General features: G+C 52.2%; 1 protein-coding gene across 1 annotated transcript in view; it reads right to left on the bottom strand.

Moving 5' to 3' along the window:
- Positions 1-369: 369 nt before the first annotated feature.
- LOC116937995 (serine/threonine-protein kinase mTOR) overlaps positions 370-12,131 on the bottom strand; it is a 221,813-nt gene continuing 210,051 nt past the window's right edge. The window contains 4 exon segments of the mRNA XM_076058486.1: positions 370-1,886; positions 7,786-7,891; positions 11,163-11,243; positions 11,777-11,854. Coding sequence (XP_075914601.1) covers positions 1,871-1,886; positions 7,786-7,891; positions 11,163-11,243; positions 11,777-11,854 — 281 coding nt within the window. The 3' untranslated portion in view covers positions 370-1,870.

Raw genomic sequence — 12,131 nt, 5'->3', positions numbered from 1 at the left:
TCTGTGTCTCTATGTGTCTGTCTCTGTGTTGTGTGTCTCTCTGTGTGTGTCTCTCTCTCTGTGTGTCTCTCTCTATGTGTCTCTCTGTGTCTCTGTGTGTCTCTCTGTGTCTCTCTGTGTCTGTGTGTCTATGTTGTGTGTCTGTGTTGTGTGTCTCTCTCTGTGTCTGTCTCTGTGTTGTGTGTCTCTCTGTCTATGTTGTGTTCCCCTCTCTGTGTGTCTGTGTCTCTGTGTTGTCTCTCTCAGTGTCTGTGTTGTGTGTCTCTCTCTGTGTCTGTGTGGTGAGTCTGTGGGTCTCTGTGTGGTGAGTCTGTGGGTCTCTGTGTGGGTCTCTGTGTGGTGAGTCTCTGACACAGCAGTGACAAGGAGGCGATTTATTTATTTATTTAAACTTTCACGACACTCCAAGTTGCGGTACAGCAACATGACAGGGCACGGCGTCATGGGTGAGCGAGATTGGTGGGTGGGTGAGTTGGTGGGTGGGTGAGTGGGTGGGTGAGTTGGTGGGTGAGTTGGTGGGTGGGTGAGTTGGTGGGTGAGTGGGTGGGTGGGTGAGTGGGTGGGTGAGTGGGTGTGTGAGTGGGTGTGTGAGTGGGTGAGTGTGTGTGTGAGTGAGTGTGTGAGTGTGACTGTGTAAGTGAGTGAGTGTGTGAGTGAGTGAGTGTGTGAGTGAGTGTGTGAGTGAGTGAGTGTGTGAGTGAGTGTGTAAGTGAGTGAGTGGGTGAGTCAGTGAGTGTATGAGTGTGTGAGTGAGTGTGTGAGTGAGCGTGTTTGTGTATGAGTGTAAGTGAGTGTGTGAGTGAGTGAGTGTGTAAGTGAGTGTGTGTGTTTGTGTATGAGTGTATAAGTGAGTGTGTGTTTGTGAGTGTGTGAGTGAGAGTGTGTTTGTGAGTGAGTGAGTGTGTAAGTGAGTGGGTGAGTGAGTGTATGAGTGTGTAAGTGAGTGTGTGAGTGTGTAAGTGAGTGTGTGAGTGTGTGAGTGAGTGTGTGAGTGTGTGTGTGAGTGAGTGTGTTTGTGTATGAGTGTATAAGTGAGTGTGTGAGTTTGTGAGTGTGTGAGTGAGAGTGTGTTTGTGAGTGAGTGAGTGTGTAAGTGAGTGGGTGAGTGAGTGTATGAGTGTGTAAGTGAGTGTGTGAGTGTGTAAGTGAGTGTGTGAGTGTGTGAGTGAGTGTGTGAGTGTGTGAGTGAGTGAGTGTGTTTGTGTATGAGTGTATAAGTGAGTGTGTGAGTGTGTGAGTGAGTGAGTGTGTTTGTGTATGAGTGTATAAGTGAGTGTGTGAGTGTGTGAGTGAGTGAGTGTGTTTGTGTATGAGTGTATAAGTGAGTGTGTGAGTTTGTGAGTGTGTGAGTGAGTGAGAGTGTGTTTGTGAGTGTGTGTAAGTGAGTGGGTGAGTGAGTGTATGAGTGTGTAAGTGAGTGAGTGTGTGAGTGTGTGAGTGAGTGGGTGAGTCAGTGAGTGTGTGAGTGTGTAAGTGAGTGTGTGTGTTTGTGAGTGGGTGATTGAGGAGCGGTGGTGCAGCGGTTAGCGCGGCGAACCCGGCATCCCCGAGTTCCATTCCCACTCACGGCCACCGCCGGTGACGATCACCTGAACAGCTCCTGGGCGTCCGTCCCCTAGGTCGACTCGGCCTCAAATGAGTTACCTGGTGCCGTGGTGAGGAGCTAAACATCGGCAGCAGTGGGAGAGAGACACAAAGGCGGCCGGGCGTGGTGGTGCTGACCACCCACCCCCCTCTGTGTAGTGCAGCGGTGGCTGCTACTCGCTAACAGCACTTGCCCCTACAGTGTGCGTGGGCTACACGGGGGACCTTTGCCTGTGTGTGAGTGGGCACAACATTCACGAGGAGCTCCCTCTCCCCGTCGTCATCGTTACCAGAACGGGCACCTAGGGAGAAGGGGGAGGAGGGGAGGGTGGTGAGTGAGTGGTGAGTACAGAGTGGTGAGTGAGTGGTGAGTGAGTGGTGAGTACAGAGTGGTGACTGTATAGTGTGGTGAGTGTACAGAGTGGTGAGTGAGTGTACAGAGTAGTGAGTGAGTGGTGAGTGTACAGAGTGGTGAGTGAGTGGTGAGTGTACAGAGTGGCTCACCATCCGACGTAACACTGACACAGGTTCTCGTGTGAGGTGGCTTGTTTGATGAGTGGTGAGTGGTGAGTGTACAGAGTGGTGAGTGAGTGGTGAATGAGTGTACAGCGTGGTGAGTGAGTGAGTGAGTGGTGAGTGAGTGGTGAGTGTACAGAGTGGTGAGTGTACAGCGTGGTGAGTGAGTGGTGAGTGAGTGGTGAGTGTACAGAGTTGCTCACCATCCGATGTAACACTGACACAGGTTCTCGTGTGAGGTGGCTTGTTTGATGAGTGGTGAGTGGTGAGTGTACAGCGTGGTGAGTGAGTGAGTGGTGAGTGAGTGGTGAGTGAGTGGTGAGTGAGTGAGTGGTGAGTGTACAGCGTGGTGAGTGAGTGGTGAGTGAGTGGTGAGTGTACAGAGTGGTGAGTGAGTGTACAGAGTTGCTCACCATCCGATGTAACACTGGCACAGGTTCTCGTGTGAGGTGGCTTGTTTGATGAGTGGTGAGTGAGTGGTGAGTGAGTGAGTGAGTGGTGAGTGAGTGGTGAGTGGCTCACCATCCGATGTAACACTGACACAGGTTCTCGTGTGAGATGGCCTGTTTGATGAGTGGTGAGTGAGTGTACAGAGTGGTGAGTGAGTGGTGAGTGAGTGAGTGAGTGGTGAGTGAGTGTACAGCGTGGTGAGTGAGTGGTGAGTGTACAGAGTTGCTCACCATCCGATGTAACACTGACACAGGTTCTCGTGTGAGGTGGCTTGTTTGATGAGTGGTGAGTGAGTGTACAGCGTGGTGAGTGGTGAGTGAGTGAGTGGTGAATGAGTGGTGAGTGAGTGAGTGGTGAGTGAGTGGTGAGTGAGTGTACAGAGTGGCTCACCATCCGATGTAACACTGACACAGGTTCTCGTGTGAGGTGGCCTGTTTGATGAGTGGTGAGTGGTGAGTGTACAGAGTGGTGAGTGAGTGGTGAGTGAATGAGTGGTGAGTGTACAGAGTTGCTCACCATCCGATGTAACACTGACACAGGTTCTCGTGTGAGGTGGCCTGTTTGATGAGTGGGTGAGTGAGTGGTGAGTGTACAGTGTGGTGAGTGGTGAGTGAGTGGTGAGTGAGTGGTGAGTGAGTGCGTGGTGAGTGAGTGGTGAGTTGCTCACCATCCGATGTAACACTGACACAGGTTCTCGTGTGAGGTGGCCTGTTTGATGAGTGGTGAGTGAGTGGTGAGTGTACAGCGTGGTGAGTGAGTGGTGAGTGAGTGTACAGCGTGGTGAGTGAGTGGTGAGTGAGTGGTGAGTGAGTGGTGAGTGAGTGGTGAGTGAGTGGTGAGTGGCTCACCATCCGATGTAACATTGACACAGGTTCTCGTGTGAGGTGGCTTGTTTGATGAGTGGTGAGTGGTGAGTGTACCGAGTGGTGAGTGTACAGCGTGGTGAGTGAGTGAGTGGTGAGTGTACAGAGTGGCTCACCATCCGATGTAACACTGACACAGGTTCTCGTGTGAGGTGGCTTGTTTGATGAGTGGTGAGTGAGTGGTGAGTGAGTGAGTGGTGAGTGAGTGTTGAGTGAGTGTACAGCGTGGTGAGTGAGTGAGTGGTGAGTGAGTGAGTGGTGAGTGAGTAGTGAGTGAGTGGTGAGTGAGTGGTGAGTTGCTCACCATCCGATGTAACACTGACACAGGTTCTCGTGTGAGGTGGCTTGTTTGATGAGTGGTGAGTGAGTGGTGAGTGAGTGAGTGGTGAGTGAGTGGTGAGTAGTGAGTGAGTGTACAGAGTGGTGAGTGTACAGAGTGGTGAGTGAGTGGTGAGTTGCTCACCATCCGATGTAACACTGACACAGGTTCTCGTGTGAGGTGGCTTGTTTGATGAGTGGTGAGTGAGTGGTGAGTGAGTGGTGAGTGAGTGGTGAGTTGCTCACCATCCGATGTAACATTGACACAGGTTCTCGTGTGAGGTGGCTTGTTTGATGAGTGGGTGAGTGAGTGTACAGCGTGGTGAGTGAGTGAGTGGTGAGTGTACAGAGTGGCTCACCATCCGATGTAACACTGACACAGGTTCTCGTGTGAGGTGGCTTGTTTGATGAGTGGTGAGTGAGTGGTGAGTGAGTGAGTGAGTGGTGAGTGAGTGGTGAGTAGTGAGTGAGTGTACAGAGTGGTGAGTGTACAGAGTGGTGAGTGAGTGGTGAGTTGCTCACCATCCGATGTAACACTGACACAGGTTCTCGTGTGAGGTGGCCTGTTTGATGAGTGGTGAGTGAGTGTACAGCGTGGTGAGTGTACCGAGTGGTGAGTGTACAGCGTGGTGAGTGAGTGGTGAGTGAGTGGTGAGTGGCTCACCATCCGATGTAACATTGACACAGGTTCTCGTGTGAGGTGGCTTGTTTGATGAGTGGTGAGTGTACAGCGTGGTGAGTGTACAGCGTTGTGAGTGAGTGGTGAGTGAGTGGTGAGTGAGTGAGTGGTGAGTTGCTCACCATCCGATGTAACACTGGCACAGGTTCTCGTGTGAGGTGGCTTGTTTGATGAGTGGTGAGTGAGTGGTGAGTGAGTGGTGAGTGAGTGAGTGGTGAGTTGCTCACCATCCGATGTAACATTGACACAGGTTCTCGTGTGAGGTGGCCTGTTTGATGAGTGGTGAGTGTACAGCGTGGTGAGTGTACAGCGTGGTGAGTGAGTAGTGAGTGAGTGGTGAGTGAGTGGTGAGTGTACAGAGTTGCTCACCATCCGATGTAACACTGGCACAGGTTCTCGTGTGAGGTGGCTTGTTTGATGAGTGGTGAGTGAGTGGTGAGTGAGTGGTGAGTGAGTGGTGAGTGAGTGGTGAGTTGCTCACCATCCGATGTAACATTGACACAGGTTCTCGTGTGAGGTGGCCTGTTTGATGAGTGGTGAGTGTACAGCGTGGTGAGTGTACAGCGTGGTGAGTGAGTAGTGAGTGAGTGGTGAGTGAGTGGTGAGTGTACAGAGTTGCTCACCATCCGATGTAACACTGGCACAGGTTCTCGTGTGAGGTGGCTTGTTTGATGAGTGGTGAGTGAGTGGTGAGTGAGTGGTGAGTGGTGAGTGTACAGCGTGGTGAGTGAGTGGTGAGTGAGTGGTGAGTGTACAGCATGGTGAGTGAGTGGTGAGTGAGTGGTGAGTGAGTGGTGAGTTGCTCACCATCCGATGTAACATTGACACAGGTTCTCGTGTGAGGTGGCCTGTTTGATGAGTGGTGAGTGAGTGGTGAGTGAGTGGTGAGTGAGTGTACAGCGTGGTGAGTGAGTGGTGAGTGAGTGGTGAGTGAGTGTACAGCATGGTGAGTGAGTGGTGAGTGAGTGGTGAGTGAGTGGTGAGTGAGTGGTGAGTTGCTCACCATCCGATGTAACATTGACACAGGTTCTCGTGTGAGGTGGCTTGTTTGATGAGTGGTGAGTGTACAGCGTGGTGAGTGTACAGCGTGGTGAGTGAGTGGTGAGTGAGTGGTGAGTTGCTCACCATCCGATGTAACACTGACACAGGTTCTCGTGTGAGGTGGCCTGTTTGATGAGTGGTGAGTGAGTGGTGAGTGTACAGCGTGGTGAGTGAGTGGTGAGTTGCTCACCATCCGATGTAACACTGACACAGGTTCTCGTGTGAGGTGGCCTGTTTGATGAGTGGTGAGTGAGTGGTGAGTGAGTGGTGAGTGAGTGGTGAGTGAGTGGTGAGTTGCTCACCATCCGATGTAACACTGACACAGGTTCTCGTGTGAGGTGGCCTGTTTGATGAGTGGTGAGTGAGTGGTGAGTGTACAGCGTGGTGAGTGAGTGAGTGGTGAGTGTACAGAGTGGTGAGTGTACAGCGTGGTGAGTGAGTAGTGAGTGAGTGGTGAGTGAGTGGTGAGTGTACAGAGTTGCTCACCATCCGATGTAACACTGGCACAGGTTCTCGTGTGAGGTGGCTTGTTTGATGAGTGGTGAGTGAGTGGTGAGTGAGTGAGTGGTGAGTGAGTGGTGAGTGAGTGGTGAGTGAGTGGTGAGTGAGTGGTGAGTGTACAGCATGGTGAGTGAGTGGTGAGTGAGTGGTGAGTTGCTCACCATCCGATGTAACACTGGCACAGGTTCTCGTGTGAGGTGGCCTGTTTGATGAGTGGTGAGTGAGTGGTGAGTGAGTGGTGAGTGAGTGTACAGCGTGGTGAGTGAGTGAGTGAGTGGTGAGTGAGTGGTGAGTGAGTGGTGAGTGAGTGGTGAGTTGCTCACCATCCGATGTAACATTGACACAGGTTCTCGTGTGAGGTGGCCTGTTTGATGAGTGGTGAGTGAGTGGTGAGTGAGTGGTGAGTTGCTCACCATCCGATGTAACACTGACACAGGTTCTCGTGTGAGGTGGCTTGTTTGATGAGTGGGTGAGTGAGTGGTGAGTGAGTGGTGAGTGAGTGTTGAGTGAGTGTACAGCGTGGTGAGTGAGTGAGTGAGTGGTGAGTGGTGAGTGTACAGAGTTGCTCACCATCCGATGTAACATTGACACAGGTTCTCGTGTGAGGTGGCCTGTTTGATGAGTGGTGAGTGAGTGGTGAGTGAGTGGTGAGTGAGTGGTGAGTTGCTCACCATCCGATGTAACATTGACACAGGTTCTCGTGTGAGGTGGCCTGTTTGATGAGTGGTGAGTGAGTGGTGAGTGAGTGGTGAGTGAGTGGTGAGTGGCTCACCATCCGATGTAACATTGACACAGGTTCTCGTGTGAGGTGGCCTGTTTGATGAGTGGTGAGTGAGTGGTGAGTGAGTGAGTGGTGAGTGAGTGTTGAGTGAGTGTACAGCGTGGTGAGTGAGTGAGTGAGTGGTGAGTGAGTGGTGAGTGAGTGGTGAGTGAGTGTACAGCGTGGTGAGTGAGTGAGTGAGTGGTGAGTGAGTGGTGAGTGAGTGGTGAGTGTACAGAGTGGCTCACCATCCGATGTAACATTGACACAGGTTCTCGTGTGAGGTGGCCTGTTTGATGAGTGGTGAGTGAGTGGTGAGTGAGTGGTGAGTGAGTGGTGAGTTGCTCACCATCCGATGTAACACTGGCACAGGTTCTCGTGTGAGGTGGCCTGTTTGATGAGTGGTGAGTGAGTGGTGAGTGAGTGAGTGGTGAGTGAGTGGTGAGTGAGTGGTGAGTGAGTGGTGAGTGAGTTGCTCACCATCCGATGTAACATTGACACAGGTTCTCGTGTGAGGTGGCCTGTTTGATGAGTGGTGAGTGAGTGGTGAGTGTACAGCGTGGTGAGTGAGTGAGTGGTGAGTGAGTGAGTGGTGAGTGTACAGCATGGTGAGTGAGTGGTGAGTGAGTGGTGAGTGAGTGTACAGAGTTGCTTACCATCCGATGTAACATTGACACAGGTTCTCGTGTGAGGTGGCCTGTTTGATGAGTGGTGAGTGAGTGGTGAGTGTACAGCGTGGTGAGTGAGTGAGTGAGTGGTGAGTGAGTGGTGAGTGAGTAGTGAGTGAGTGAGTGGTGAGTGAGTGAGTGGTGAGTGGCTCACCATCCGATGTAACATTGACACAGGTTCTCGTGTGAGGTGGCCTGTTTGATGAGTGGTGAGTGAGTGGTGAGTGAGTGAGTGGTGAGTGAGTGGTGAGTGAGTGGTGAGTGAGTGTACAGAGTTGCTCACCATCCGATGTAACATTGACACAGGTTCTCGTGTGAGGTGGCCTGTTTGATGAGTGGTGAGTGAGTGAGTGGTGAGTGAGTGAGTGAGTGGTGAGTGAGTGGTGAGTGTACAGAGTTGCTCACCATCCGATGTAACACTGACACAGGTTCTCGTGTGAGGTGGCCTGTTTGATGAGCAGCTGCACCTGAGTGGGGACGTCCAACGTCTCGTCGTGTGAGAAGTCACGGCCTGGGAGGACATCACAGCGAGGGGTCACCGTGAGGGGGTCACCGCGAGGGGTCACCGTGAGGGGTCACAGCGAGGGGTCACCGTGAGGGGTCACAGCGAGGGGTCACAGCGAGGGGTCACAGCGAGGGGTCACAGCGAGGGGTCACAGCGAGGGGTCACAGCGAGGGGTCACAGCGAGGGGTCACAGCGAGGGGTCACAGCGAGGGGTCACAGCGAGGGGTCACAGCGAGGGGTCACCGCGAGGGGTCACCGCGAGGGGTCACCGCGAGGGGTCACCGCGAGGGGTCACCGTGAGGGGGTCACCGCGAGGGGTCACCGTGAGGGGGTCACCGCGAGGGGTCACCGCGAGGGGTCACCGCGAGGGGTCACCGTGAGGGGGTCACCGCGAGGGGTCACCGCGAGGGGTCACCGCGAGGGGGTCACCACGAGGGGTCACCGCCAGGGGTCACCGCGAGGGGTCACCGTGAGGGGTCACCGCGAGGGGGTCACCGCGAGGGGTCACCGTGAGGGGTCACCGCGAGGGGGTCACCGCGAGGGGTCACCGCGAGGGGTCACAGCGAGGGGTCACCGCGAGGGGTCACCGCGAGGGGGTCACCGCGAGGGGTCACCGCGAGGGGTCACAGCGAGGGGTCACCGCGAGGGGTCACCGCGAGGGGTCACCGCGAGGGGTCACCGCGAGGGGTCACCGCGAGGGGTCACCGTGAGGGGTCACCGTGAGGGGTCACCGCGAGGGGGTCACAGCGAGGGGTCACCGCAAGGGGTCACCGCGAGGGGTCACCGCGAGGGAGAGACAACAGCCAGAGTAGCAGCAGTGGTGGTGATGGTGATGGTAGTGGTGGTAGTAGTGTACTAGTAGTGATAGTGATGGTAGTGTAGTAGTGGTGTAGCACCAGTGGTGCTGATGGTGATGGTAGTGGTGGTGTAGTAGTGTAGTAGTGGTGGTGATGGTGGTGTAGTAGTGGTGTAGCACCAGTGGTGGTGATGGTGATGGTAGTGGTGGTAGTAGTGTACTAGTAGTGATAGTGATGGTAGTGTAGTAGTGGTGTAGCACCAGTGGTGGTGATGGTGATGGTAGTGGTGGTAGTAGTGTAGTAGTAGTGATAGTGATGGTAGTGTAGTAGTGGTGTAGCACCAGTGGTGGTGATGGTAGTGGTGGTGTAGTAGTGGTGTAGCACCAGTGGTGGTGATGGTGATGGTAGTGTAGTAGTAGTGTAGTAGTGTAGTAGTAGTGGTGTAGTAGTGGTAGTGATGGTAGTAGTGTAGTAGTAGTGATAGTGTAGTAGTAGCAGTGATAGTGATGATAGTAGTAGTGGTGTAGTAGTAGTGTAGTGATAGTGATGGTGGTAGTAATAGTGTAGTAGTAGTGATAGTGATGGTAGTAGTGTAGTAGTAGTGTAGCAGCAGTGGTGGTGATGGTAGTGGTGGTGTAGTAGTGGTGTAGCACCAGTGGTAGTGATAGTGATGGTAGTAGTGGTAGTAGTGTAGTAGTAGTGTAGTAGTGTAGTAGTAGTAGTGTAGTAGTGTAGTAGTAGTGTAGTAGTAGTGGTGTAGTAGTGGTAGTGATGGTAGTAGTGTAGTAGTAGTGATAGTGTAGTAGTAGTGATAGTATAGTAGTAGCAGTGATAGTGATGATAGTAGTAGTGGTGTAGTAGTAGTGTAGTGATAGTGATGGTGGTAGTAATAGTGTAGTAGTAGTGATAGTGATGGTAGTAGTGTAGTAGTAGTGTAGCAGCAGTGGTGGTGATGGTAGTAGTGTAGTAGTAGTGATAGTGTAGTAGTAGTGATAGTAATGGTAGTGTAGTAGTAGTGATAGTGTAGTAGTGGTAGTGTAGCAGCAGTGGTAGTGATGGTGATGGTAGTAGTGTAGTAGTGTAGTAGTAGTGATAGTGATGGTGGTAGTGGTGTAGTAGCAGTGGTAGTGATGGTGGTGGTAGTAGTGGTAGTAGTGTAGTAGTAGTGATAGTGGTGGTGGTAGTGGTATAGTAGCAGTGGTAGTGATGGTGGTGGTAGTAGTGGTGTAGTAGTAGTGTAGTAGTGGTGGTAGTGTAGTAGTAGTAGTAGTGTAGCAGCAGTGGTAGTGATGGTGATGGTAGTAGTGGTAGTGATGGTAGTAGTGGTAGTGATGGTAGTAGTGGTGTAGTAGCAGCAGTGTAGTAGTGTAGTAGTAGTGTAGTGGTAGTAGTGTAGTAGTAGTAGTGTAGTAGTAGTGTAGTAGTAGTAGTGTAGTAGTGTAGTAGTAGTGTAGTGGTAGTAGTAGTGTAGTAGTAGTGTAGTGGAACTGTAGTAGTAGTGTAGTGGTAGTGTAGTAGTAGTAGTGTAGTAGTAGTGGTAGTGTAGTAGTAGTGATAGTAGTAGTGTAGTAGTAGTGCAGTAGTGATAGTGTAGTAGTAGTGATAGTAGTAGTAGTAGTGTTGTAGTGATAGTGTAGTAGTAGTGTAGTAGTAGTAGTGTAGTAGTAGTGTAGTAGTAGTGTAGTAGAAGTGTAGTAGTAGTGTAGTAGTAGTGATAGTAGTGTAGTAGTAGTGTAGTAGTAGTGCTGTAGTGATAGTGTAGTAGTAGTAGTGATAGTAGTAGTGTAGTAGTAGTGTTGTAGTGATAGTGTAGTAGTAGTGATAGTATTAGTAGTGTAGTAGTGATAGTAGTAGTAGTGATAGTAGTAGTGTAGTAGTAGTAGTGATAGTAGTAGTGTAGTAGTAGTAGTGATAGTAGTAATAGTGTTGTAGTGATAGTAGTAGTGATAGTAGTAGTAGTGATAGTAGTAGTGATAGTAGTAGTAGTGTAGTAGTAGTGATAGTAGTAGTAGTGTTGTAGTGATAGTAGTGATAGTGTAGTAGTAGCAATGTAGTAGTAGTAGTGTAGTAGTAGTAGTGATAGTAGTAGTGTAGTAGTGATCGTGGTTGTAGTAGCAGTGCCATTGCTTCCACACCCGCACAAACACAGATTGTGGTGATGGTTGTAATGGTGGCCGTTGATGATTGTTGTGGTGGTGATTGTGGTGGTTGTAATGATGATTGTTGTGGTTAAGGTGGTTGTGGTTAAGGTGGTTGTGGTTAAGGTGGTTGTGGTTAAGGTGGTTGTGGTTAAGGTGGTTGTGGTTAAGATTGTTGTGGTTAAGGTGGTTGTGGTTAAGGTGGTTGTGGTTAAGGTGGTTGTGGTTAAGGTGGTTGTGGTTAGGGTGGTTGTGGTTAGGGTGGTTGTGGTTAAGGTGGTTGTGGTTAAGGTGGTTGTGGTTAAGGTGGTTGTGGTTAAGGTGGTTGTGGTTAAGCAGGACCTGTAAGCTTGTCCCGGACCCGGTTGATGATGGTGATGGCTTTCTTGTTCAGAGCTTCGTGCTGCACAAATCCTTGACCAACTGCACAACAACAACCACCACCACCACATTAAACATCAACCACCTTGAACACCACCCACCCACACGGCCATCGTGAACCCCACCCACCCACACGGCCACAGTGAACCCCACCCACCCACACGGCCATCATGAACCCCACCCACCCACACCCACCCACCCACACGGACACAGTGAACCCCACCCACCCACACGGTCACCGTGAACCCCACCCACCCACACGGACACCGTGAACCCCACCCACCCACCCACACACCTTGAACCCCACCCACCCACACGGACACAGTGAACCCCACCCACCCACCCACACAGACACAGTGAACCCCACCCACCCACACGGCCACAGTGAACCCCACCCACCCACACGGACACAGTGAACCCCACCCACCCACACGGCCACAGTGAACCCCACCCACCCACACGGCCACCGTGAACCCCACCCACCCACACCCACCCACCCACACCCACCCACACCCACCCACCCACACGGCCACCGTGAACCCCACCCACCCACACGGCCACAGTGAATGACTCACGGAAGGATGGCAAGGAGTCTGGTCCAGTCGATCCCAGCTTGGACTGACTGCTAGCAACCTCCATATTGTCCATGACATCTGTAGGGGAAGGGGTGGTGGTGGTGGTGGTGGAGCGAGGCGGTGAGGTGACCATCTGACGCTCGGGGGAAGAGGGACAGCTGCCGCTGGGGGTGTCCCCTAGGGCTACAGCACCACACAGCACCACACAGCAGACTCACACACAGAGACAGCTGCCACTGGGGGTGTCCCCTAGGGCTACAGCACCACACAGCACCACACAGCAGCAGCAGCAGACTCACACAGCACCACACAGCACCACACAGCACCAGCAGACTCACACACAGGGACAGCTGTC

Source organism: Petromyzon marinus (assembly GCF_048934315.1).
Source record: "Petromyzon marinus isolate PM22_M1 ecotype Great Lakes invasive population chromosome 75 unlocalized genomic scaffold, UKy_Petmar_22M1.pri1.0 chr75_unloc.4, whole genome shotgun sequence".
NCBI classification, from domain to species: Eukaryota; Metazoa; Chordata; class Hyperoartia; order Petromyzontiformes; family Petromyzontidae; genus Petromyzon; species Petromyzon marinus.
This window is presented reverse-complemented; position numbering and strand designations above follow the sequence as displayed.